The 27813-nt window shown below is 43.1% G+C and overlaps 3 protein-coding genes across 3 annotated transcripts in view; all 3 read right to left on the bottom strand.

Annotated features, from left to right (window-relative positions):
• Window positions 1-705: 705 nt before the first annotated feature.
• Window positions 706-14669, bottom strand: recql5 (RecQ helicase-like 5). Its single transcript, XM_061089317.1, has 19 exons — window positions 14493-14669; window positions 14204-14325; window positions 12026-12547; window positions 11261-11357; window positions 11062-11173; window positions 10096-10258; window positions 9927-10009; window positions 6183-6404; window positions 5983-6079; window positions 5161-5197; window positions 5015-5073; window positions 4436-4506; window positions 4236-4329; window positions 3982-4167; window positions 3274-3899; window positions 3141-3186; window positions 2840-3067; window positions 2676-2748; window positions 706-1795 (listed from the first exon to the last, which is right to left on the bottom strand). The coding sequence occupies exons 1-19, from the start codon at window positions 14587-14589 to the stop codon at window positions 1671-1673; spliced, it is 3060 nt and encodes a 1019-aa protein (XP_060945300.1). The 5' UTR covers window positions 14590-14669; the 3' UTR covers window positions 706-1670.
• Window positions 14670-15552: 883 nt separating this feature from the next.
• On the bottom strand, window positions 15553-21226 carry si:ch211-120g10.1 (E3 ubiquitin-protein ligase TRIM69). Its single transcript, XM_061089913.1, has 10 exons — window positions 21066-21226; window positions 19095-19178; window positions 18526-18624; window positions 17785-17886; window positions 17535-17669; window positions 17314-17451; window positions 17179-17230; window positions 17063-17089; window positions 16526-16552; window positions 15553-16441 (listed from the first exon to the last, which is right to left on the bottom strand). The coding sequence occupies exons 2-10, from the start codon at window positions 19155-19157 to the stop codon at window positions 15882-15884; spliced, it is 1203 nt and encodes a 400-aa protein (XP_060945896.1). The 5' UTR covers window positions 19158-19178; window positions 21066-21226; the 3' UTR covers window positions 15553-15881.
• Window positions 21227-22281: 1055 nt separating this feature from the next.
• si:ch73-364h19.1 (uncharacterized) overlaps window positions 22282-27813 on the bottom strand; it is a 6716-nt gene continuing 1184 nt past the window's right edge. Inside the window, exons 3-5 of the mRNA XM_061090751.1 lie at window positions 25765-25878; window positions 24850-25023; window positions 22282-23126 (exon numbers count right to left, since the gene is read on the bottom strand). Of these exons, the coding sequence (XP_060946734.1) occupies window positions 22944-23126; window positions 24850-25023; window positions 25765-25878 (471 nt within the window). The 3' untranslated portion in view covers window positions 22282-22943. The remainder of the gene's footprint in view (window positions 23127-24849; window positions 25024-25764; window positions 25879-27813) is intronic.

Genomic DNA, 27813 nt, shown 5'->3' on the forward strand with positions numbered 1-27813 from the left:
GATGAGGATGATGCGTTCAAGGGCGGTCGTAAATGTTGCAGGAAAAGCAGGCACTGACTAGCCATAGACTGTATGCGACTAGCACAATAATAATAATAATAATAATAATTCAATTGGTGAGGATACACATTTTCTTACTGGTTTGGAGTAAAGAAAGATGTATTTTTCAGAAATTGGGAAAAGAAAAGTTGATTTAGAGTCATCAGCTCTGCATAACAGTATTATCAATATAAATAATACGATTAAAAACATAAAGATCAATATTAAAATAAATATATAGAAGGTTAAAATGTAAACCCTGCCTACAGCGTTTTTTGTTTGTCTCGCTCCTTATTGTGTTTGTTTTGATTACAAACAAAAAATACTGAAGAGGAAAATAATAATAATAGTTTGTTCGTCCTCAACAAAACAGCAGATTTCACTTCCTGTGAGGATAATAATAAAAACAGCATCAGCAATTCACTTCATGCATTTTCCCCCCCTCCTCTTTCAGGGTCTGAATTCAGGTACGTCGGAAGCTGGAAGTAACGTGAGGCACATGAAGGCAGCACTGATGGAGATGATGTCACTGTTTATGTTACACTTGTCCCTGGCACTGACGTCGCCTCTTCTTCCTTTTCCTCCTCCTCTTCCTCCTCCCCATAATTGGATTTGTCCAATTGAAGCTTTCATAAATATAAGTGAGGTCTCACACTGTCTGTTCCTATTCAGCAAAGATTTTATTGTAAACGTTTGGCAGCAAAGAGCAGATCAAAGATGGCTGTTCTCAGACTCAAGTCTTTGTCCATCGCTGCTTCAAGTTTGACTCTTTGGTGGTTTTTCTTCCTCTGGTCTGTGGAGACAAACCTGACGGGCACTGACACGAGAAACCATCCAGATAAAAAGAAAAACACACGTCCTTCAGCGCAAACAAAAAAATCTACCAAATTATGTTTAAGTCAAATAAAGTACAGACTTTTATATCATACAGTATCTATCATTTATGCCCTTTTGCTTTGCTGTCTGTTCTGCAGTTCAAGTCAAAATATGGAGCAGCAATTAAAAGTAAAAAATATCTATAACAACACAGAACAATATGGTTTAATTCATAGTGCTTTTTATGCTTTCACCAGTTTACTTCAGAGTGTGTACACTTCACATCACTGACAACCGGAATGAGGCCTGATCCGTGGATTTGGAAGAAATGTAGTGCAGACATTCATGATCCCCAGAGGATAAACTCCAGTGATTCTCAGTATGAATATCAACACACAGAGACTTGAAACATGTACAAGTGCAGGAGAAAAGGAGACAATAAGAAGAGTGAAGTGCCACATACACGATATTCCCTCACTGCACTGAGATGAAGTCTGTTTCTGCAGGTTCAGTCATTTCAAGTGTTGGTCGTCAGCAATGCAAAGTGTACACAACCTTCAGGTAACAGACAGAGACATAAAAGAACACGCATCATCGTTCTACTTCTGCAATCTCCGGCTGTAACCGTCCATATTTTATTGCTTGATTGCTGACGAACCAGCAGCTTGGACTGAAAGCAGAAGTTTAGCAGCAAATCGACCATGAAACTGGTCGCGAGGCGTCGGTGGCAAAGCCTGAGATCGATGAAACAAGAGGCACTGACGAAGAGGAGGTGAAGGGGTTGGCCTTAAAAAAAAGGGACGTTCCCCTTCCCATCATGCCTTGTTCTCTGTGGCGTTACAGCTGGGCGATCTTTTAAGGTGCTTCCAGTCGGCCTCGCTCTCACAGCGCTGGACTTTGTTGAAGAACTTCTTGATGAGAGCTTTGGCTTCTGCTTTAACTGTGGAAACAGAGAGAGAAGAGAGTTGAGCTGGTGTCAGACGAGCACTGAACTGACATGTTTTATCCAGAGGGGGCCGTACGTGACATGAAAAATTAAATGAAATGAATACAAATTTTGAGCCTGGGTGAGAATACAGCAGTCTGGTAACTTCACAGCGAGCGAGTGGGAGTGTTGAGGACGTTTCAAACACGTAATTCATGAAAAACCTGAACATATAAATATCTCAACCTTAAAAAGAAGATATGTTTTTTAGATATTGTTTGAAACGTGGAACATAAAAGACAAAAAACTGCTCGCTATACTGTTGGCAGCTAGTAAGAAATGTGTCACGAGGAAATGGTTAAAAGTGGACCCTCCCACCATCGATGAATGGATTGAAATTGTGTATGAGATTTATGTTGTGGAAAAGATCTCTTTTTCCCTCAAGGTCGAGAAAGACATTTTCTATAAGACCTGGACCAAATGGACTGAGTATGTAAAACCAGTTAGATCTGATTTTATTTGAATAAACTTGTGTTTTTTGTGATTCTCCTTTTTTTGATGTGATGTGCGCTCCCCGGTTGTGTTCTCTTTACCTCTGTTATTGTTCCTACATGGAGTAATTTAGGTCCATAAAACAAAACCCCAGAAAGGCAGTATAAACAAAATCACCCAAACTTACTACATCCATCCTGACTTATGTCCTTGACAGACTAAAGCTGTATTTAATGTATGTGATGGAAATGTGCCTTTCTAAATAAAAAGAGAATTAAAAAAAAAAAAAAAGAAGATATGTTAATAAAGACATCAGCTTGAAAAGACAAGATTCTGGAGCTTTTTGTGTTTGTAAACAGTTGTTGTATTCTTTATTTTTGTTATGTATTTTTTGTGTATTTACCTTGACCTTTTCCCGGACTCCTTCCTTGGGTAAGAAGGTGAGACAAGTAGCGAGCAAAGGACTTGAACAGCTCCTAAACCAAAGAAAGCAAACAAGTCACACACGTTATTTCATTTCTCTCGGCTGCTTCTCTGCAAACATGAAACAATAATCATCTCTCACACCTTGGTGGCAAACTTCCCCCGTTTGTAAAACGGGTCCAGGTATCGGACGACGACATCGGCCGCTTCCTTCAGCGTCAGCGGCGTGGGCGGCTCGCTCGCCGGCTGCAGCGCCCTCTCCTGCACGTTGGGGTTAAAGGTCACTCTCTTGCTGCTGCCCTCTGGAGGCCGGCTGCGTTTCAGCGGAGGAGACGACGACGACTCTCCGTTTGCCTTCATGTCATCTGTCAACTGGACACAAGCATCATCATCAGCTACTGTGCAGGAAACCTATCTTTAGACTGGATTGGACAGCGACACCCACCTCTGGTATTAGAGCTGGTTCGGCTGCTTCTTCTTCTGCTTCTTTTCTGTTTGAGGGGTAAAAATATTCTGTTACAGTTCATCAAAAAAGCAGCAAAGTTTTCATTAGATGGTGAAATCAGTTATTTGCAGACCTCATTTCCTGATGAGATGTGTCATGAATCTGCTTCAGCTCCAAAGTCTCTGTTTGATGCGTTTCCTCCTCGTCATCATCAGCTATAATGATCACTTCCTTTCTACTTTCCTCCTGCGTCACATCCTGAACCTCGGACTCCACAGGACTGTCCTCCATGGCTTCCACACTGGAAAGTGAGTCCTCCAGCTGGATGATCTCTTCCTGCTGGAGTAAGGTGGAAGTTTGAGACTCCATAGCATCAAGTCCCTTCAGCTCCGGTGGCTCCTCCTGGATTTTTTCCGTTGTTTCCTTCTTTGCAAAATACTGGGATATGTTGCGGGAACTCTTTGCCGCTTCCTCCAGCTTCTGCTGCTTCTTGCTCGTGGCTTTGCCGGCTTTCGTCGGGCTGTCTGTGGATGCAGCCACTGCATTTGCTCGGTCTCTGATGGTCGATGTTACAGCTGAGGACGTGTCTGTCTTTGTTCTCGCCTTGTTTCCCTCGACAGACGACTCTCCGCAGTCTCCTGAGCCATCATTGTAAAAGCCACCACTCTCGGACCCTTTGTTGGAAGCCAGCAGTTCCTTGGCGGTCTTGAAGGGGTCGGATGAGCCCCTCAGGCCGGCTCCCACCCTCTTACGCTTCAGCTGCAGGAACAATGCATACACAATAATGTAAGGGTTGTCTGAAGCTCCACCATAAGAATAGTGTGAACCAAGGGGATCTTACGGAGTAGACTTCAGATGCAGATGTGAACCCCTGCAGCTGCTCAGAAAAGGAGGAAGAAGAGGAGGTGGATGCTTCCCCTGTGGGTTTCGACTCAACTTCTCCAGCTTCACCGCTGCTGGTCGTCTTGTCGTCTTTTCCCTTTTCTCCTCCAGTCGAGGAAGCTGCTGCTTTCTTCATTTCTGCCACCTTCAGAATAAGAGACGAGTTTGGGCTTGTATTTTCCTTTTATCAGCAGCAAAACAGTCAGAACTTACCTTCTTCAGCACAGCAGCCTTGTACAAGTTGGCAGACTTGCTGTTCTTGAAAACCTCGTGTTCCACATCCGCCGCCGAGGACAGAGGGTCGTAGCTGAGAGATGGAGAGGAGAGGAAGAACAGCGTAAGGCGACTGATGATTCTGAAGAAAATGAAGTATGCATGAGGATGATGATTCAAGGATGTGTCTGCATACTCACATGAATGTGCCTGCTGCCCCCTGGTGGTCAATCATTGCCTCTTCCAAGAGGTACAGGCAGTGCTCTCTGGCCTGGAAAATAAGGGAATTAACAATCAAATAAAAACAGTGTCCAAATAAAATGGTCAAGGGTTATTAAAGGTATTAATAACAGAAGAATTAAAATAATTTAGTTTGCTACAGGATTTCAGATACATTCTGTATTTACATCTGTATTTTTTAGTCTCCTTTCTAAAAAGTTAAAGTTAGATTTTCCCTTTGTACGAGATGACAAAGCAAACACATTTTCTTATCATGTGTAGAGTTGATGTATCATCACGTGAAATAGATTGAATTTAAAATACATATGTTTATGTAATACATAAACGAGCCACAGTGGCAGTATGCTGCCGTCTCCTTGTCTTTGTGTTGGTATTCACTGTTTATTCGAGTTGTGCTGTTGTGTTGCTCAGTTGAAACGCTGGTTCCACCGTCTCCCTTCGCATCACGTGACACATGAGTCACTGGATTCCTGCAGACGTGTTAATGAGTGCAGCGGGTATGAGGAATGTGTTGGTGGCGTTCGACTGCTCCGCTGTACCTTCACAGTGAGCCTGGGGATCCTCTGGCTGCTGGCATCTCGGAGCTGGCAGCTGTCGTCTGCACAGAGGGACACACGGTTACGTTGACAGTAAACATCAGCCTGCGTATTGATTAAATAGTTATTTTCTTCTTCACTGATTTTACCTGGAGGAACGAAATCTCCCCTCTGGCCGTCAGTTCCCTGAAGCAACACAGACAGAAGTTAGTAGTTAGTTCTAGGAAAGCAGGGTAGTGTGTTTTCTCCATGTCTGTGTGTGGGTGGACAAAATAACAGATATTCACAAAACTTGGTGGGAATTGGGACATTGCCCGACTGATGCTTTTCATTTGAGTTTCAAAAAACAAACACAATGTCAGCTTCTGTGGCTTTAAAGGCCAAGTGGAACAAACACTATTTAACTCAGGGTGCTTGGAGCCTCTCAAAGAACTCAGATGATGTTGTGAAGCAGTGTGGAATCATCACTGCTGATAAAAATCTACCTGAGTTGGATGAGTTGATGCATATGTTTTATTAAAGTTCTCCTATAGGGCGTGTATATATATTAAGTGTAGCATGACATTATCTGGTATTTCTCTTTGTTAACGTTAAAACTTAAATGTAGTTCAGTGAAATGATGTTCCCTTTAATTTCCATTACGATGAAACCTTCCTGTTCGTTTAAGTTCTTCTTTTACTATTTTGTCATTTTACCATTATGGCATTCCTTATTTTATTGTATGTGCTGTAAACTGGCTCCACTTGGCCCTGCTGAGGAATCGCTTGCCTTCAGTCTTGTGCCACAGCTCCACTGAACATGTGGGAGCGATTTACTACGAGCTGCAGACACAGGGGCCCCAGCAGCCCCCTGTCTTTCGGCTCCCCACAGCTGGTGAGCAGATGTACATACTAGAAACTCAATGCTAAACAATGTACAATGAGTTGTTTTCTGCCAGAGACAGTTTATATTATTAAACACTGAGTTTTCACCTTCCGTATCTTCATCTGCTTCTTGAAGAGGTCGGAAAACTCCTTTTTCCTGTGTGAGCCGTCATCTTCACTGCCGCTGTTCTCCCCTTCATCGAACCTACAAGGTGTGAGATCACTGTCAGTCTTCTGCTTCTGCATTATATTACATCACACACATCAGAACTTTAACATCCCTACTGGGACAAATCAAAATGTCCTGCCTCTCAAAGCCGTAGCCCTTCCTTCCACCTTCATACTGTTTTGGAATGAAGCCAAACGGTCCCGTGGGCTCGCTGCTCTGAGCTGCAGCGGTTCTGGTGCTGAGGCTTCCTCCTTTCTCCAGCTGGGCTCGGACCGCTTTAGGGTTTCGGCAGAAGTCGCAGGCGCCGGCACAGTTTGGCGCCTTGTCCCCAAAGAACTTGGAGATGATGGCATGACGGCAACTGTTGGGTAGAGGAGAGACGCTGATAAAATGAGATTATATCCCTCCTGCAAGTTAGAATAAATTCACAAAACAATCCAGAAATTAGCTGCGTATTCGAGTTTGTACTTATTTAGTGAAGAGCAAACAACACTGCATCATGCACAGGCTGTTAGGGCAACTTTTCTAGAGCATGACCGATCATTTAGATGTTGTGTAACCGTCACAACCTTCATGATTGATTTTTTTATTATGAAATGAGCCAAATAGAACTCCCTTGCCACATGACATTAAAAATATTGCTGTCTGAAAAACACAACACAAAAGCTTAATTACACACAGAGCTATTAACATCTGCACTTATGAAGGTTCTGATATAAAAAATGCATTAGAGCAAATTAAATCTTAATTTGAGGAGTGATTTTCAGTCTCAGCTTCCTGCACACTAAAGCTTTATGGAAACACAACATCACTCTCTCCCTGCATGTTGTTGTTTTTTTTTAAATCCCTGTTTTTTCCTTGGGATTGCTCCACTCGTTTTTAAAAGGCCTACATCAGATCCAGTATTATGTAACAGTCAATATTCACACAACAACCACACACACACAGAGTGTCATTAGACCAGCCACTTTCTACAGAACAACATTCTCACTACCTTGCTAGAAATGGAAACGCTGCCTCCACAGCCGCGAAAGAGAGAGGAGCAGTCTAAACCAAGAGGAGGTGGGGAAAGACGAGGAGGAACACAAAGAGTGTGTGAAGTGAACACTCCCAGGCAGCCTTGGACGCATACACACTAAAGTGAGGCTCACCAGTCAAATTGCACAGGAGATAACTACTGCGTGTGTGTGTGTGACATCAACAAAAACCACTAAAGAAGGGAACAAGCCTGAGGAGGAGAAGAAGCTTTGGAAGTTTACAACGTTCAAGGGAAGGAAAGATTCAAAAGCAGCGTGGAGGAGAACTACAGAGGAGCAGGGAATGAGATTTGTTTGAGTGTCATCTCACTTTTCTTTCGACTCCTCATCTAAGACCATCATCTATACCTGAGACATTATCCCTCCTAACCCTAATCTCAACCTGTCTGCTAATCTCAGGCAGCGTCAGACGACTCCTCTGGATGATTGATTGCACTCAAGACGCTCCGCAGGCAAAACTCCTGCCGCGCTCGTCGCTGTCTCCTCCTCATCAACTGGTCGGCTCACTTCTGCTTTGTTATTTCTGACACTTAATTCTGGGCTCGGCTGAGTGAGTGAGAACAACCAGGGCTCTCGCAGGTAAGTGTTTCTACGGCGAGTGTGTCTGTTTTAAATGTGTTTGAGAGACAAAGCACCTTAGAAAAGTTGCAGACTGGGGAGAATAAGAAGAAGGATTTTAAGATATGGACACAGAGACCATTTCACTAGTCAAAATGAGGAATTGTTAAACAGTACAATAACTGTATTGTAACCGCTGGATGTTGATACATGATCTGACACTGGATATAAACAAGGTGTAAAATCAACCACATCAAGCACCGACGGAGCATAAATGTTATTTATCCATCAGGGTCGACCACAGTCCACTAGTTTGGTAAAAACAGCTAAATGTAATCTTTAGACCTTTGTTTTTGAATAGGTTGGACACACAAAATGATATGTAGGGTTATTTTTTGGTTTTATCTCTTACTTTTAGACAGAGTAAGGCTAACTGTTTCCCCTGTTTCTAGTCTTTGTGCTAAGCTAAGCTAAGCAAACGCTTTTGACAAAAAAACGTTAGGCAAGACATAATTAGTTCTGTTCCCCAAAATGTTAAACTAAAAAACTTTATTCTGTTATCCAATGTTTGTACCATTCTACCATGTTGTGTAATGCAGTGCAACACAACACCACAAACAAGCAAATAGTTGAACCCCAAGACAGTCACACCCATGTCACACAGACAATGGTAAATCATGCATAGTTTGACACCAGCCACAAAAATTATATAACATTGTAATAGATGCAGCACCGTCTATAGAAAAAAAAACTCCTTAAAAGAAATTGGAACGTGACAAGTTCAACACAGAGAAGAACCCTGCTTTGTTTTTCACCTCTTATTCTTGTGTTTTCTTACAGAAAGCTTGAGAGAGGGTTAAACTATTCTAAAAGCTTAACCTCCTGAACCACCAGCACCTCCCTCTGTATTATCACTCCCAGACACCTGCTTGGCTAGAAACACGACATTCATCTGTTCACTCCCAGCCAGTCAGAAGTTTGTCTTTCTTTCGCTGCAATCCTCCAAATATCTCTCTTAAAAACCACAAAACCACAGGTTGAGAAACTGTTAAGCACTTTGTCACTTCCCTATATAAACAGCTGGAAATGATCCTCTTGTGTCAATACACCAGCGATGTTGTCTTGGTCTCTGTCAGGAACAGGAGTTACATCCTGATGACACTAAACAAAGGCAAATAAAATCGACACTGTGTAAATACATCCACTCTTATTGCTGCTTTGTCAATAGGATGGATGCCGGAGAACAGACGCTGACCCTTCTGAGCAGGGTATGGGTAAAGCTGCAGAATCTACCCAGCGCCAACGCTATAGATCTGGGGGCTTTCTTCGTCCTGCTCACTTTCATCTGTAAGTCACCTCTCTTCCTGTATTGATTTTATTGATTCTTAAAAAAAAAAACGTTCTGGCCGTGACACTGCTGATTTGCTCTCCCACAGTGATGGTTGTGGCCATTGCAGTGGTGACCTGCTTGAGCTGCTGCTGCTGCTGCCGCTGCTGCTGCAAGGCCAAGATGAAGGGACCGAAAGTCTGAACAAATGTGCTCCACACGAAGAGAATTGCAATTACATGTGCAATAACTGGACTTACAACTCCCACATCAGGCTTCTAAGCACAGACAAAAGGGTTGCAAGAGTTTCTCTGCAGCTCTCGACTCCGGCTGCGACTCATGCCCATGTAATTCATAGGCCGACATTCAAGATGGGTGTGTTCGGCGGCACCGAAGAGGCCAAACCCTTGAACAATAAACTGAATTGTCAAGCACAGAGAGGGGTGTCCTGACTGCCTGCCAGGCACACCTGCAAAAAGCTGCCAGGTTGTCAGGAGAATCCACATTCCTTGGAGCATCCCTGCTCTCTGCAGGGCAACAACAACTCTCCTGATGTGGGGAAAGGAATGGCCACACCCAAAATGCAACTTTAAATTGCGCAGGGGGAAAAACATGGAATTTGAGCGGGGAAAATTTGTAGAACCATTAAAAATAATAAAATAAATAGGATATCAACAATAAAAGTAAGATGTGACGGGGAATGTAAATTGCTTTGTTAACGAGTCATTGTTGAGGAGTTGGATAAGAAGTTGTTCCAGAGCTGGGACGTGAGGAGAGATCAAGTCTGCCCTCTGCTGTACGCAAACTGAGATTGCATGTGTATGATGAAAGTTATATTATGCAAGATGTACTTAAGAAAAGGGAAAATGGATTGTGTAATGAAGTGAGGCTTTGACTCAACACTTATTGTATTGCCTACTGTAAATAATAAACAAAAAGTGAGAGTGATTCCTTCACTTACCCTTCTTTCTCACAGAATGACGCCATGGCTTCGAAGTCTTTGATCGCTGATTTGTCCGCGTCCTTTGAGGAGCCGCGTTTTGACTGTGGAAATATTGATCATAGATGTTCACAAACCTTGACGTTTATCTGAATCCTTACATTTCTAGTCCTCTGTTTGCTAAACCGACCTGTCTGCGGCCGACTTCCTTTCGGATGAGGAAGTTAATTTGCTCCTTGTCTTTCCGGGAGTAGTATGTGCGACAGGAGGCGGGCAGTCCGTCTCTGCCCGCTCGCCCAGACTCTTGGTAGTAACTGGCCAGCGACTTAGCGAGGTTCCAATGAGCTACAAACCTGTGGGAATAACAGAAACATCAGCATATACACCCTTAAATACAGTAAGCAGTAGGGACGGGAATCAACAGGGAACTCCCGATACGATACTATCACGATACTTAGGTGGCGATACGATATGTATTGCGATTCTGTAAGTATTGCGATTCGATATTACTATTTCCTGGGATTTCTTTTGGTTTTTTTCTTTTTTTTTAAATACTGGACCATGGAAAAATGTTGAATCATACCTTCAAATACAACACAGTCAAATTCACTTAGAGCTTTACAAGTTTTATTTCAAATATTAACATTAACTTAATCACTGCCGGGCAGCCAATAGAGAAAATAAATAAAATGTTCCCTATTATTGTATAGCCCCTGTCAACTGCACACAAACTGACAGATTACGAAATGTATGCCACTGAGGCTACTTTCAAACAATTAATAAAAGGTAAATTAAAAAGAACGAATACAAATTTACTTAAAATATAAACTTTGAAATAAACAAAAAGTAGGCTATTGTTGTTTGCATGTAGGCGATGCAAAGCTAGTGCTTTGGTATGTTTAGATTCTTGTGCAAAAAACAAGAGCTGGTCAACATGCTCTGGGGTGATGTTGCTCCCCCTATATATCCCCCCCTGTATAAACCAAAAAATATGTTAAAAAATATATATATGTATTTTTAAAAATCGATTTGGGAGGCAGCATGGCGATATAAAATCGTCATTCACAAGAATCGCGATTTGTAACTGAATCGATTTTTCCCCCCATCCCTAGTAAGCAGTACAAAATAATACAGAAAATCCCCCCCATTCCCTCACCTGACATTGGCCTTGTCTACTCCCATGCCGAAACTGATGGTGGCGACAATAACCAAAACTTTGCCCTGCATCCAGTCATTCTGGGCCTCAGTGCGATCTCCCGTTTTCAGACCTGCAAAAGAAGCGCAAGTCAAACACTTCTTTCTGGTATTTTCTTATTTTCTAATGCCTCACATACTGAGCAGAGAAACTCAACTACCTGCATGATAAGGCTTGGACAGGACTCCGAGCTTGGTCAGCTGGTAAGCCACCGTTTCACAGCCGTCTCTGGTCCGACAGTAAACAATCCCACAGCCCTGTTCACAAACACCAGCAAGTGTGAGGAAACCAGCAGCTTCAGGGGAAAACATCACGAGCCAAAGCGATTCAATTAAGCATCAAACAAGAATTCTATGATATACAATACTGCAAAAACAATGTCTGTTCACACAAATAATCATAGTGTTCTGCAGGATGTGAGTTTGTTCCATCTCAGGATGGAAGCTGATGTCGGCACAGTGTGTTAAAACAACACCTTTGTTATCCAGATATATAAAAATCCAGCCTTCAGCACATTGCTGTGTTTTTGTTCAGTAGCAGAGTCAAACCTTCATATTTCATATAACAATAACAGATTTTATCAGACCCATATCAGCTTACTAGTATCAGATATATATTCTACCCTATATAAACTGTATGTTGTCTAACAAGGAACAGAAATGCAAAATTAGATATAAATTAGAAACTATAACATGGTCCACCAGAAAAGTGTTGTTTGGATGCTATAAAAACTATAAACAACTTACTGTGCGAGTGGAAACTAATAAAAATATAGTGAAAACCTTAGGGTAGCCATTGCAGTTGGCTTATGATTAATGTATTTTTGTATTTCTGTTCTTTGTTTGACTCCAACACAAAATGTATATTAAACTGTGGTGAGAGTCACAGTGAAGATTCCAAACCCCTCAGAGTCCAGTCTACTGACCTGTCCATTAGACCCGCTGTCCAGCGCCAGTGCTTCCTTAATAAAAGCATGGAGGTGGACATAAGGGTTCGGCAGCAGCTCCGTGAAGATCACATCATAGTGCAAGTTACTGCGGAACACCTCAGTAACAAAGGACAGCGGCAAGCGCAGCCTGAGGGACTTAAGAATGTCCTCCTGCACATTCTTGGGTGCTGTCGCGGTCAGGGCCAAGCAGGGAACTCCAGGTAGACGCGCACGCAGCTCACCCAGTTTGAGGTAGTCCGGCCTAAAGTCGTGGCCCCACTGGGAGACGCAGTGGGCCTCGTCCACGGCCATGTAGGACAGCAGGCCGCGGGACAACAGGCCCGTCAGGCACGGCTTGAACGAGGAGGACGCCAACATCTCCGGAGTGATGTAGAGGAGCTTCAGCTTCGGCTGGCTGCTCTCCAGGTCGCCCATGATCAGACGGCGCTCGCCCACTGGGAGCTTGGAGTTGATGGAGCAGGCGGGGATGTTCAGATCCGTCAGGCGTTGCACTTGGTCCTGGGAAAGGAAGCGACACGTGACTGAGAGGGAACACAACAGCTCATATATGTGTGATGTGTTAGCAAGTTAATAGATGCAGAGTTGTCACGGAATTCAAACACAGGCACTATCTATTGCCTGGTATTTTTCATTGTCTGTGAATAATAGTAACGTGTCCAGTAAGATAGCTGGACTACAGCAATCTTACTGGACACTATTAACTATATGACAATGATCTGTGAGTTGCCATGACTAAAGACGAAGCCCATCCCCTTTTTAGTACACACAAGACCATGTTTTGCACAACTTCAGCTCTGTGCAAAACAACCACACCACACATCTCTCATACACACTCAGGCGCAGAGCCTAGATGACCAACTCATTGGCATGGCTTCAGTTATTTTTGGCACTTGACTCAGGATTTTAAAACTGGAACGATGGAGACAGTAATGTTTGGCTAGGTTTAAAAAGAAACAGCATCCCAAGGTTCTGCAGTTGCATCTGGGGACTTAAAAATGTATATTTGTTTTTTTTTTTCTTTAGTTTTGATCATGGGCGACCTGGCGCCATCCTTCGTAAACCAACAGGACTCAAACATCATTTGTGCCCATGAGTATTGCACTGTTGAACAAACTGTGAGTCTTGGTGTGGGAGGGTGTCACACCTTACAACATGTAGAGACCTTTTTATGAAACTATCTTTCGAATCAACCTAACCACCCACCCACCTCGAGTCCCTTCATACCATCCAAATTACTCACCCACCTACCTACCTACTGCCCCACCCATCTTGAGTCACAACTTACCTACCTATCTACCTACCCACCTTCCTACTTCCCTACCCACAGGTTCAAGTGGGAAAGGTTAATAATTTAGACAAGTTCAATGTTCAAAAGTTTCACAGGAATATGTTTATTGTATAAGAACAAATCTTACAGAGAATCTCTGGGGTTCTGCGGGACACGTCACCAGGTTCACTGGATCATGTCGAGAAGAAGACCCCCCTATCCCAAGTCCACAGTATTTGTAAAAGACACAGCGTGCAACACAGAGGCGGTTCTTCTCTTGAGGGCACTCAGCAATTGGCCAGATGTGTACTGTCTCTCAAAGTGCAGTTTTTTGCAAGCATATCACTGGGAGAGAAGATGCACTCCACCAGGTGTCTCCCACCATTGTGCCCTTATCAAGCAGGGAGTCTTTCACAGTGGAGAGACACAGCAGATTAGACTTAGAGGAGGATTTCATATGTTTTTCTCATAATAATTCATGAAATGGTTCTTTGTGTTTAGTCCTGGCACGTCCTCTCTCCTTCCTGAGAATCCGTGCTTTCATTATCTCAAATCTCAAGATGAATTTCCTTCTCACACTTCTCCCCAAGCTGTACTTTGGAGTCAGATTGACACTCAGATGGTTGCGCTCTGTGTTTGACCCTGTACCTGAGTCCAATATTGTTAATTCTATAGACTACACAGCTAATATTGATTCACAGGATATAAATGTAGGTAAAATATAGTCAAATATATTCATAAGATAGAGAACAAAACATAGATATCAACAGAACCTACCTACTCACCTACCTTACTACTTTCCCCTACCTATCTGCCCACCTATTTACTTCCATGCCCACCCACCCACCTCCATCTACCTTCCATGGATGACAGAGACAGCCACTGACCTGGATGAGGGCGATGAGCGGGGATATGACCAGGGTGATGCCCTCAGCCAGCACCGCAGGCAGCTGGTAGCAGAGGGACTTCCCTGCTCCTGTGGGCATGCACACGAACACATCCCGGTCCCCTGTGCACAGGAACCACCGGCATGTCACACAACAACAACAACAACAACAACAACAACAACAACAACACTACTCCACGTGTAGCTCCATGTTGTCAGGTGAACCTGCTGCTAGCTAGCCAGCAGCTAACGTGCTAGCTAGCAGGTAAACACAGAGCCGGTGCACCCACCTTTCAGCACCGCGCTCACCACGTCCTCCTGGATCTTGGTCCGGAAGCCGTCGAACCCGAAGTGGGTTTTCAACGCCGCTTTCACACTCGCAGTCATGTTGTTGTTTGTGTGATGAGACCCTCTCCGGAGTCTGTATCCCCCCGAGCCCCCCGAACACCCGAGGAGGGCAAACTCACAGCGGGTGGGCAGAAGAACGCGATCAGCCAATCAGAGCCCGGGAAGCAGCGGCAGGGCGCCTGGTGTCGTCGCACACCAATGACGTCATCGCCAGTGTTATTCTGAGGCAACTCCCAGAATAATAAAAACTGTTCAAACATTCATTCATTGAGCTAAATTTAATGTATTTGAAGCAATTTTTATATATATTATAGTAACTACATCAATTAAGTATTTTATATTATAGTTCATGATATTATAAGTATTGCATGCAAGTTATTATTACTTTTATTATGATGTTTATCTTGAATGCCTTCTTTCTGCTGTAACGTTGCAAATCCCCCCCTGTGGGACTACTAAAGGATTATCTAAGGATTATCTTATCTCATCTTGTTAACTTAACTTATCTTATTGTGTATTTGTTTATTCCTATTTGTTTGTTATGTCAGTCTGTGTGTGCCTTATGTCGTTTTGCCAATTTGTTTAAACAATTTAAACTTTACCTTTAATAATTATTGACCCTTGGTTAAAGTTATTGATTAGATATTATTCGGATTTGGATATTTGATTGATTTATTATTTATCATTATTGTTTGAATGTGAAGTTGTTTGTTTTTAAGTTATTTGAATTATATAATTTATTTGGTGCATGTTTCATTTGATTCATCTTGCATGGGAAGTAAAACAAATATTGTCTACTCATCAACTACTTCTCATAACTCTGGACCTGTGTTAACAGACACAAATAATAGTACTAAAGTGTCAGTAAAAAAATCACCTATATGATATTTCACAAACATGGCTGCTGTTATTATTGTTATTATTAATGTTATTATTCAACTTCAAATATATTGCCTACAATAGATTTGCTTTTTTACAGGCAACAATAAAACAGACAAAATGTAAGACACAGATTTGGTTTATTTATAATTCACAAAGTGCATTCTTACTGCAGGATTCATATTGCACATTACGTTACATTAAAGCTATAGGGTTTGTTTTAAATATACAATATGAAAATACATTATGCACGTGAGCAAAGGGTAACATGATAACTCTATAGGGGTAGCAACAATCACATTGAAGCGGCAGCAGCATAGAGTGTGGTCACATAGTGGAGCTAGTGATTGTGTCTTACATCAGGATCTCTGACTTGGAATACAGTATGGATATAACTGGGTTTCTTATATGATGTCTACTGGAGTTTAGAGGAAGAGGTGACAGAAGGGAATTCAACCCCAGAGGCAAGCAGTGGAGCAGAGACACTGGCTCTTAGCAGCTGGGGACTTAATCACCAGATCCTTTATCATCTCCACTGTACCAAACAAGGGGAACAGCTTCTCAGTGAAGCTCTCATTGTAGGTGTAGATGTGAAGGTGTTTGTCCACATCATAGAAGGACAGTTGGCCCTGGTCGTAGTCGAGGTAGATGCCCACCTTGCTGGGGATGAGGCCCGGTGGCAGGGAGGTGAAGGGCACGGTCAGCGCCTTCAGCTCAGTGCCCCTCTCCAGCCGCAGGGTCATGTACCCTGTGTTGGTGTTCAGGGACCTGAAGCCTTTCCTCAGGGCCGACTCTCTGGCGACGCCCAGCCGCCAGTCCCGCTCCCCCACCTCCACCTCCCAGTAGTGGCGGCCGGAGTCGAAGCCCTCCGACCCGACGGCGCACCACCAGCCGTCGAAGCGCTGGTGGTAGTTGGGAACATCCTTCCTCTCATAGCCACAGCGCATCTTCATCTCGTCTTTGGAGATGAGCAGATCAGGGTTGGCTGAGTCCAGATCCAGAGTCACCTCGACTGCCGGGACATGGAGCAGTTTGATTAACTAGAGAGCTTCAGCACAGATTACACTGACTAACACTTTTTAAATGAATCCTGTACCTGCAGCATCAGAGATCCATTTCCACACTGCAAAACAGTAAGAAATGACAGTGAATGAAACTTAATGACAAAAAGCTGGTTTTACAGAATCACGAATGTGTTTTCAGTTTAGACATTGCATTGTCTTTAGTATTTTAGTATTTATGAACCAGACTGGATATGTTGGTTTTAAGGTTAAGGAAACTAGACGTTAGTTGCCTTGAGATTTTCCATCTCTCAAAATTACATTTGATGCAAATTTTCACCAGCAACGTTTGCCTGTATGTTGCCTGTTTTCTATTCATGTTGAAGTTTGCCTGACAAACAACTTAGAGGTCAAAATGTTGAATCAGTTAAAATTCTGGGAGCTGGAAAGTTTTATTGTGTGGCAACCTCTGGTTTTCATTTATATGCTGATTTTTGTCCCAGCGGGGGTTGGACATGCAAACTATCAATCTATTTTCATACAAATCCTAATACTGAGATTTGGAATTTAATCGTGCAAAACAACAATTAAATGATTTGCGAAAAAACATATACAGAATGTTCATCTGTTACCTGGTTGAGGAATGTAGGACATGGCACCTGAATAGTAAGTAAGTAATAAGAGACTCATAAGGATGTGAACGTTTACAAATGAAAATCACCTTAATGTACTTTTATACTTAACATACCAATATTCTGAGTTCTCTGCTTCCACATGAGCCACTGTTGTGGTATGGTGTCCTGCAAGTACACATCAAGAAGGCTTCTATTACATCCAAATGTACTTTAGATCACAATGTGTATACTATAACATGGACTCCTACCTTGTCTGGGCGCTGCAGCAGTAAAGTCCACATGACCAGTTCCATAGCACTCAGCAGATTGGGCACACGGCCCCAACGCCAGGCTGACTGCAGATCCTCCAGGACCTTCGCCACGGGCTCCCCAGGCCACACGCTTTGCTGTAAGAAGATCAGTGGGAATCAAACGTGTCTGGAGAGAAAACAAAACCCTGCAAAAATCCATCAGCGGAACAGGAACTTACATCCGGCTGAGCTCTCAGGTCCTTGACCCAGTTGAGGATCTGGTTTTTGGCCAGAATCAGATCCTGCTCAGTGATCAGATCAGGCAGTTTTCCCTCATCCCTCTCTGGCCAGCCGTCGGTTTGCATGGGCTTCTTCTGCAGACCAATCAGATCCACATATTTAGTGAATAAACCTTTCTTTACCTTGTGTCAGCATAGTTATATCCTGCCTCTGGAAATGGATCATTTTGATTTTCTCTGGGATTAGCACCTTGCTCTCCAGCATAGCGGCCCACTGGACGATGAAGAGCCTGCAGAGCGGAGTCGGCCAGGTGTCATCCTGGTCCCAGATGTGCTCCAGGACTTCAGACCTCTGCAGTGAGAGAACAGAGAGGGACACACAGGAAGGATGAAGGTAGAATCATCAACATCATTTCTGATTCAAGGCTCATTGAAGAATAAGAAGAAGAAGGACGCAGCATGAGATTGGCAAACCAACTTATAAATCCTACTGAGGAGATCACGTGTTTCTTATTGTTTTTCCAAGTTGACATCTTTATCGGCCTCATTTAGATATTTAAATCTTTTTATTTTGCATCTGTTAACGTCATCAACTCTCCCACTCGCTTCCTGTGAATTTTCCCAGACATTTTCCTGCTGTATTCCCACATCACTCAGACATTCTCCAGATGTTTTACTACACGACTGGCAGGCAAAGATCCAGAGAATGTCTGCAACAACTGACTCTGACATCTGCGTTCTCACATACAGCCCCACTGGAAAACTTTGGAAAAAGGTTTCTGTTCAGGAAAGTTTAATAACATTTGTAACTAAAGTGACATTCAATAGTGCAACAGAATGATGATCTGTTACTGATATTGTTGTTGTTCTTTCATGTCATGTTATTGGTCGTGTCACATACTATTGTTAATAACATCCCAAGTTCAAACAAGTCCTGGAATTTCTCAATAACTGGTGATTATGTACTAAGTGTGTTCTCAGGAGGTTGTACCTGGCACACTCGGCTGAAGTCTCGAGCCAGATCCAGAACAAACAACTGATCCTCATCCAGAGGCTCCCTCTTGTCCTTCTTAGCCTTCTTCTGGGATTCCTGCAGGGAAATTCAAAAAGTTAAGGTTTTCCGAGCAAAACTGTTCAGAAAGGTTTTTGGTTTAAAGAAAAAGGGACATTTGAAGGACATTAACGCTGCTTAACCAGTGCATTAGAAAGTAATAAGGTCAATCTAGAAAGGAGGAGGTCACTCAGCTTGATCAAAATGCACATCATGGTTCTGTTGCTGTCAGCAGAAACAAAAGACACCCCCCTCCCCCCTCCTCCCTCCCAGACTCTCTGCCTAGATTCATCTCATCAGCAACTCTCTGCACACAGCGGCTGCTTCTGGTCAAACAGACCCAGGAGATGAGAAACGCACGCAGTCACATGCTGCTCTAAAAATGTTTTCATGTCAACCGTCTGCTTCGGTCTCAGGGCGACTAAAAAAACCTTCTGCCTGGAGCGTTACATGTTTGTTTAAACATTAAACACAGCGCGTTTCTTTAGAGTGCTCCACTCATTATTCACCTTTATCCTGGCCGTCAAGTTCTTGGCCGGCTCCACCATGAAGTGAAAACACTGCATCATCATGGCTGCGCTGCGACAGAGTTCCTGCCGTGAGAAACGGAAACATGTTATTGTAGATTATCACATGAACGAGTTGGTTTTGTCGGCAGCGTTCACACAGGACGTTGCAAACTCATTAAATCTGCATTGATATATTTGAGATTTATCTGAAACCTCCTTGTCTATCATGTGTAGAAGGGAAACATCTCAACCTGTAGCCTACAACCAAGGCTTTATGTTTTTGGGTTGTCTATCTGATTCTTGTGAACACGATATCTCCAGAACGCCACAAGCGAATTTCTTAAAAAATGGTACGAATGTTCACGTTTACTTAAAGATGAAGTGATTCGATTTTGGTGGTCAAAGGTCAAGGTCACTGTGACCTCTAGCTCTTGTGAACGTCATATATCTGGACCACAAATAGATAATTGCATTACATCGTGCACAACTATTCTCTTGGACTCAAGGATGACCTGATTAGAATCTGGAGGTCAAAGGTCACGGTCACTGTGACCTCCAAAAACTATTTTTTCCCCTGTGAATTAAATATTGTAACAACGCCCTAGGAGAGCCCTTTCAAATCTGGCAAATATGTTCACTTAGACTCACAGATTAACTGATAATATTTGTGTGGTCAAAGCTCAAAAAACATGTTTATGACACATTTAACATCATATCTTAAATCTGCCTCTAGTGAATTTGTTCTTCTTTTCACCAATTATAACTTGGGCTGAAAGATAAATTGATTATATTTCAGCGGTCAAAGGGCAAAGGTCACAGGGACCTAATAACAAACTGCACTGGTTGGTGGAGGCATACACTGCAGTTGGATATTTCTGGTTATATTCGGATTTCATGAGGTGGATCAGATTGTATTGTTTTGGTCTCTGACAGCAGACACTGTTGTGCTGAATCCCAAAACACCAGCACATCAAGTAAATGATGAAGCACATGATGGAAAGTTCAAGGAAGGTAACGTCTGAGTGTGATCATAACAACTCTCTTGTGTCCTCTGCCTTCACTGCCACTAACCAAGTTAATAAAGTCATATTATCTCCGCTGAGAGACGTGGAGCGGGTCGATCTTTCTGGAGGTTGCATCCGAGTCCCAGAGCAGCAGCGATCATTAAACTGGGGCAGAACCAGGCAGTGAGGAGCCGTCAGTGTGAAACGTGACAGGCCTCAGCAGAAGATTACATGAGCTCAGACTGGCTGGTCTGGTCGGCACTGCAGCTGTTAGGACAACCAATCTGAACGGATTCTGATGCCGATCCAGACCGAGGAGGATGAGGGAGGTTTCACCGGTATAAATAAAGCATCACTGCATATCCAAGTAGCTTTAACCATTTAGAGACTAGAGTTTATCAATAGTCTTACGAGACGTGGCCATAAATAGTCCTGATTAGACTATAAATAAACTCACTTTCCAGCTCGGTCAAGCTCCACAAATCTGCAGCACTCAGATATTTATATAATTCTCGTGTATATAACTTATTTCAATAAATTACATGCAGTATAACGGATTCATACCCAGAATATATATTTGCATACTAAGCTGATTTCACTGGAGACATTTGCATATGATATAAAGATATTGGAAAACAGCTGCAGGCTTATGAGGAAAAAAAGAAAAACGCTCCGTCAGAAAACATTCAGTCGTGTGGGAAATCATGACCAAGCATCTTTTTGCAGAGCGACCCAGATCTGGAGGCCAGCTGATGACTGCGCACTGTGCGTAAACACACACCTGTGCGTTTGACTTTGCGGCAAATCTGCAACACGCAGCTCGACTCTTATATCTCTTATATACATGCGATGTAACACAATGTGCACGCAATTGTATAAGGGTGATGCGAGTCATGTTGTGTCCAGAGGTGCGTGCGTCCTGCAGAGCAACGCACATAACACATCCATGACGCACAGCCCAGCCTACCTTGCTCCGCAGAGGTTTGGCTGAAGCGGTTTGGATCTGGTCCGGTCTGTGAGGAGGAAAGTGTCCGGGACTCAGAGGCTTTAGTCTGGGAGCTGCTGCAGTGCCTCTGACCTTGTTTACATACTTGGCTGATCGGAGAGCTTCGGGTTTTTTCCGGGCAGTGACGGAGGCGGCTCACCAGTGGACGACGCGCGCAGCCATGTTCGTGATGGAACCGATAGGTGGCGCTGTTTCTGACACAGTTTGGTGCTCTGGTTAGTGAACACACAGAAAACTGAGGGGCAGAGTCAGTTATCATAATAATAATAGTCATCATAATAAAAAAAATAAAAATAATAATAATAATAATAATAATAATAATAATAAAAACAAAGTTATTCAATTTGAAATAATATGGAACCATTGATTTTATCCCAAATTTAGTCACCAATGAAAAGAACAGTGTCAAGGTTTTATTGTGGATCAGTCAAGCACCTTTTTTTTTCAGCCTCACTTTAACATTGGGGTGTACTTATAATAATCATAATAATAATGATAATCATGGTTTTCATTTACTAATAAGCATGACAGTGAGATTCCTTTTAAGTTGTATTAATCTGACAGGTGAGGCCCTATTGAAATGATTCAGGCAAATGAATTGGCTCTTTGAGGGCTTTCATTTGCCTGAAAAATAATAATAATAATCCTTCCAATTTCAATAGGGCCTCAGTGTCTGTCAGTGCCTGTCAGTGCTCGGGCCCTTATAACTGTTATGAATATTATACACCTTACATGATATGTAAACACAAAAATCTAAGTATATTTACCCTAAAGCTACTTTTAAATACAGTTTTGATGTATTCCACTGTACTTTTCTGACACAAGCTACGTTTACTACAAAACAATTCACAGTGAAATATTTTTGTTTATTCATTAGCTTTGGTTACATGAAAATACTCAGATTATAAACTATAATGTATTTTTAAAGCCTGTCCTGCTTAGCAATATATGTATTTGTTAAAATAATTATTACATGTTTATGAAAGTAATAAAAATCCTGTTATATATCTGTTCAACTCAGGGGCCATTATGCAAATGATAAGTGCTTTTAATATTATAGCTAGAGATTACAACAGTTTTTTATATGATCCCCTGCTGCTACTGTGTTGTTATTAGTTCTTTAATTTAAAAAAAATTAAGAAAAGGTTTTATTTCCTTTGGCTTAAAAGAGACATAATAATGAGTCACTTGTTTTTTTAATAAATACAGTACAGGACAACACGCAGGACGAACATTTTGCATCATGTTTACATTGTAAGTCGCAGAAAATAACAAAGGCAGAAATCATAGAGTCCAATCTGATTCAGCAAAGAAAAGTAAAACTGAGGTAATGATAACAAATAATCAATGTCTTATTATAACTTCATGAAAGGCACTCTCTGAACCATATATGCCTGAGCAGTATGGCCCAGCCTCTGTCATCAAAACAGGCCTCTGATAACCTCACAAACCAGACGATAAGCTCTGAGGGACGGCAGTAAAATGAGTAAAGCAACAGCAAACAACTAATTTACTGGCAGATTATATTCAGAAAAGTACACAGTGGGTCCCTTTTTGGTGTATTTTAGTCCCTGTCATCCACAAATCCTCATCCGGATGAGCCAGCCACCTCAGAAAATGTTCATATCCAGTTTCTCCCTTTACTGTGTTTTAAACATTCGTGTGCTCCAGCCAAATGTGTCCTCTCCTGCAGGCTGTGCAGCTCCTCTTTGGTTCCCCCTCAGTCTTGAGGAATCTGACTCAGCTCCAGTGAACCTGTGAAGGATCCAGTCATGGTCAGCCTGTAAAGCTACAAAGTTCTTTTCACATTCATTGGGCAGCTTGAGAAGTCGTTGAGGATCAGACATGTAGAACGGTGGTGCCGGCGTCCGAGTTGACTGGATGAGGTGCGCTGCTCTGAATGTCAGCGCCTGGGTTGGTGTAGACTAGAGTCAGAGGTGGAGAGATGTCCACAGCAGGTGAGAGGATGTTGTACGGCAGCTCCATAGACTGGCGGATACTCTCTTCGTATGTCGGAGGAGGCTGTTAGACATGTGGAAACAACAAGATATTTTTAAACAGCGTTTTTATGCAAAATGTTGGGTTTCATGTTGTTGTCCGTGAGAAACGTTGCACATTCCCCCAGCACAACAAAGAGCAACATGTGTTGCATGTGAAATGTGTAGTTTCCCTCACCTATGGGGACTTTTTTAGCATCTTTCAGCTCATTGTTTTGGTTTTCAGAGCTGCAGTTTCTCATTACTGACTCTGTTCAGACCCGGTGTTGAGCGCTCAGATCACAAGGGGACGGCTCTGAGTAGAGTCGCACGTTCAATCCCCAAACATTTTGCTGCAGTTACGTGTTGAATGACATGTTTGCTGCAACCTGTTTATAAACCCTGAAGTATTATAAAGGCCATGTACACGATTGATTCTAAAATAGTCTAAACTCACATCAGTTGAAGTTGTCGGAAACATTTTGTCATAAGTAGTTATTAAGCTATTACGGTATTTAATATAACAAGATATACTATTAATATGGAATATAAAAAGACTAACTCCTCTACTGGCTCAGGGATGGCAGTCATCTCCTACCTGTGTTAGAAAAACCCTGCATATATTAATTTGGGCGTATAAGAGTTTCACGAGTGACCATTTTCACGGTGAAGGTTTGACGGTGAATATAAGTTACGGCTGCTTGAAGGACTTCCTGAGCTCTGACATCTTTCCACAAAAATAAGTGGGACGTGTTTGTATTTACATTACCAATAAATCTGTCGCCTCGTCGGCCGCCTGGAACGTGTTTTCCTCCAATGCATTATCTTTCTGATCACTTCTGGCAGATTCACAGTCCCTGACTGAGCCCTCTTATCTTTTAATTGCTTGGGGACCCTCAGGCGACAAGAGCCCCCCTACAACCCTGCCCTCTGTCCGCTACGCACACCCCACAACCCCACACGCACAGGGCCACCAAAAGTTTTACTACTATCCTGCCTCAGGCCAGCGGGACGGACAGGGGGACATTTAGGGGCCATCATTTAAACTCTTCTAAAAGTGGCTGAAGGAGACTTTCAGTGACTAGTGATGGGTTGACTGGAAAGTAATGTGTGTGAATGGGCTTTCTGTGTATATGTGTGTGTGTGTGTGTGTGTAAGTGTGTAGGTCTGTGTGTGTCTGTGTGTGTTTAAGTGTGTGCGAGAGAGAGCGAGAGAGAGAGAGAGAGATGGGCAGTCATGCCAGGGACTGTTTAATTAAGGAAAAGGATGGGAGGTCAAAGAAGGAAAAAGACAGGATCACAAAGCTGCATTTCCAGGCACTGTTTGCACTCAGGACGCAGACTTTAATTATATTTGATGTGCCTTTTTCTCATTACCTTGTTTGCTGAAGCGTTTCGCGACTCGAAAGCTCAGCGAAAGATCAACAAGGGAGAACCTTGAAAAGCGTCCGGCAGCGGCACAATTCAGCAGCGAGCATTAGATGAGATGATAGTGCGCCTTGTTTACTCCCCTCTGAATGCAGTCTAATCTTTGAACACGCTCCTGTTACATTATTGTGTGACAGCGCGGCCATAATAGATAGAAACCCACTTTGTGCAGTCTCCACTGATTGTGAAACCACAGACAATGGCCTTCTCTCCGACTAGAATAGGAGTTAAGTATTTCCCCATTTCCCAGGCTTAACAGCAGCACCTGAATTACTCTATTGTCAAAGTGTTTGTGAGTGTATCAATTGCTGTGACACAGCCCTGATGCCTAATATATCCCACCTCAGTCACAATGGGTCCATTGAGGCCGAAGCGGTCTGCGATCATCATGTGGATCTGCCTCTGGCGGTCCTTCTTTCGAACACTCTCGTAGGAGGGGAGCCGCGGCAGGGGGGCGTCCAGCGTCGGCAGGCTGTAGCTGGAGGGCAGGCCGACGAAGAACAGCTGACCTGTCTGCTGAGACACACACGGGCCCAAAACACAGAGGGAGGCTTATGAAGGACGGGAAACAGAAGCTGTTACACGCTGAGGATTTATGGACAATTACTCAAATTTACCCAATCAGTGACAAGATAGATAGAAGCCAGTAAGATGCAGTAAATTCCCTCAAGAGTTTGGGACTGCCTAATATATCCATTGATAGCTCTATTGTATGTGTATATAAACCAATTTATTTTCCATTTCTTGTTCTTCAATCCAAAACATCCGCAAACTAAGTACTGTTTTTAGAGTAGTGAGGAACAAGTGATTTTTCCAGTAGTGCAGCGTGAGACAGAACTTGCTACAGTCAACAATTTGGTTTCAGACGGGAAGTCCCAAAAGTGAGACAGCGACGTGTACCAGACGCAAAACTTTGTAGAGCAGACTACAACTCTACCAATGTCATAATACTTTTAGAGAACTATCACGCAAAAGAGCACGAGGAGTTCACAGAGGCGAAGGGACAATGAACTCTGTTAAGTTCATTGTTTTCTAGTTCTGGATTTCTTTATTCGTGTTCTTCTTCAGTTATTACTGTCAAACTAAATCTAAAAATACGTTCTATGGCATTTGTCCTTTTCAAAGGGTTTAACTAAAGTCCAGGTATTGGAATCAGGAGGGAAAAAACACTATTGTAACATCTCTGTATAGTAATAGAGGAGAGAAAGTTTTGCAATGGAGAATGAAAGATTTAGCTTTAACAGATTTCACTCTCACCTGAGTGTTGTGGTCGTCCATGATCTGAGTGTTGTGGTCGTCCATGATCTGATGCTCCAGACAAGAAGATCCCACCAGAGTCTGTCTGCTGCTGTAGTACTGAGGAGGAGCGTCCTGTAACACCGGCAGTAACCACAGTCACATGTGTGTCTCAGGACCCTGGTTATAAATTAAACTATTCCAAATAAAACCATTCATCCGTTTATATTCCAACTAAGTGATGTGCCAGCGTGTGACCCTGCTGCTCTTTCTGCAATTAGTCAAAAATCCACTAATTTGAGCCCAATTGGCCAATTTTCATGCCTTGTTTAGTCACTGTAGACGCTGGCTGTTTTAGCCATACCATAAATTATCTAATCAATAAGACCACCACCCTCTCCAATTAACGTGGTCTCCTCCCAGTTCCACCCCCTCAGAAACAAGACCTGTCAGTGTCTCACTGTATGAGGTGCAGGAATCCTTGAAAAAGGCCGCCAGGAAAACTAGGTAATTGCCTTGGGTCTGAATGAGTCTCCTTTGTGTGGAGAACAATGCAATGTCCCACTGTGTCATCAGCGTCCCTAGGCAACAACCCGCACCGTGTGGTCTTTTCAGCGTCTCTCAATTCCCTTGTAACTGCGGCAGGTACCTCTTAACGAGCACACTCCAATACACATTATGGCCTTGTTTGTCATTTGGGGCTGGCATTACAACAAAGTCAATTTGTTGCCTGACTGAGATTTAAATCCGTCGTGAGGATACGAGGTGTTAGGACAACACTTGTTACTAATACAAAAGAGATTTATGTCTGATTTAGAGGCAGCAAAACCAGGAGATCGGGGAATCCACACGGGGAGCACTCAAAATATCAGATTTATCATTTTCCCAGGCCGGTTCCAACAACGACATCACTCACATGTAGAGTGACGCACTCCGACGACCTTTGCCATAACCCTCAAATCATGTCAGAATAAGAGACGACACCAAAAAGGTGATGTCAAAGGTCACTTTCCCTCAGCGGTTTGTACTTTCAAGAAGCCCCAAAAAAGAGAGGGGGGGAAGAAAAAAAAGAAGAGTTGTCCTTTTGTCTCGTGCCCATTGATTCAGCCAGTGTGAAAAAGCACAACCGTGTAAAATCAGTGTTGAAGTCGGGGGAGGACCCCAGTGGCAGCGTGCCTTTTTCAACACCGCAACTTAAAGGAGATCCATTGTCCCCTCTGCGTCCCCCAACACCCACACTGGGGTCTGTCCACTATTCATGCTGCAAACTGAAGCAGGGAAAGGTATGTGCCTATGAAGTTGAGGACATGAAAACGAGAAGCACAATGAAAGTGTTTGTGTCTGTTTCCCTGGAATAACTAACCCTTCACTTCTCTCTTCTTACAGTCAAGACAAAAACATTCTATAGGCGACTGTGAGTGAGTCAGATATCCCACGATACAAAAGAAATTAAACTCTGAACCACTATGGGTGCAGACTCTGTTTACAATCTGTCCCATGTAGATTAATGTGCTGACCTGACAGTAGGTTAAGGCAGCGGCTCTTTCTTATCAGCGACAGCGTGAATACAGCTGGAACTGGAGGTCATCAGGTCTGAACCAGTAACACTCTGGTCAGCAGGGCCGGTCTGTCCCAGTGACACACTCTGTTAGTTGCTTAACTGGGGAGACAGAGCTTCTCCATTAAAAACCACAAGCGAGCAAAGAGCTTCCTGTCAGTTGAATGTGTGTGTGTGTGTCTGAGGGGGGGGGGGGGGGTTGTGTCTCTGCAGCCTGAAGATAACAGTGAAACTTCACCCGTGGGACTCACGGCCGTGGAATACAAGAGAAAGAGGAAGCAGAGAGAATGGACGCCCGGTGAGGAGGAGTGTTTACGTTTCCTCGTCACCTCATCCTGCGTCTCTACAGCTTCGCAAAATGTACGACAACTTATCTTTGGCAGGTCCACACATTGTTGGAGGTGTGCCTCCCTTAAACACTAGATTGGCAATGTCACACTTCGACGATCGGGTGGCTTTGCTTCACCTGCTTTATGCCAACGTTAGGATTTGATTCGCAGTGATTTAATTTC

Source organism: Limanda limanda, chromosome 17 (assembly GCF_963576545.1).
Source record: "Limanda limanda chromosome 17, fLimLim1.1, whole genome shotgun sequence".
Taxonomy (NCBI): domain Eukaryota; kingdom Metazoa; phylum Chordata; class Actinopteri; order Pleuronectiformes; family Pleuronectidae; genus Limanda; species Limanda limanda.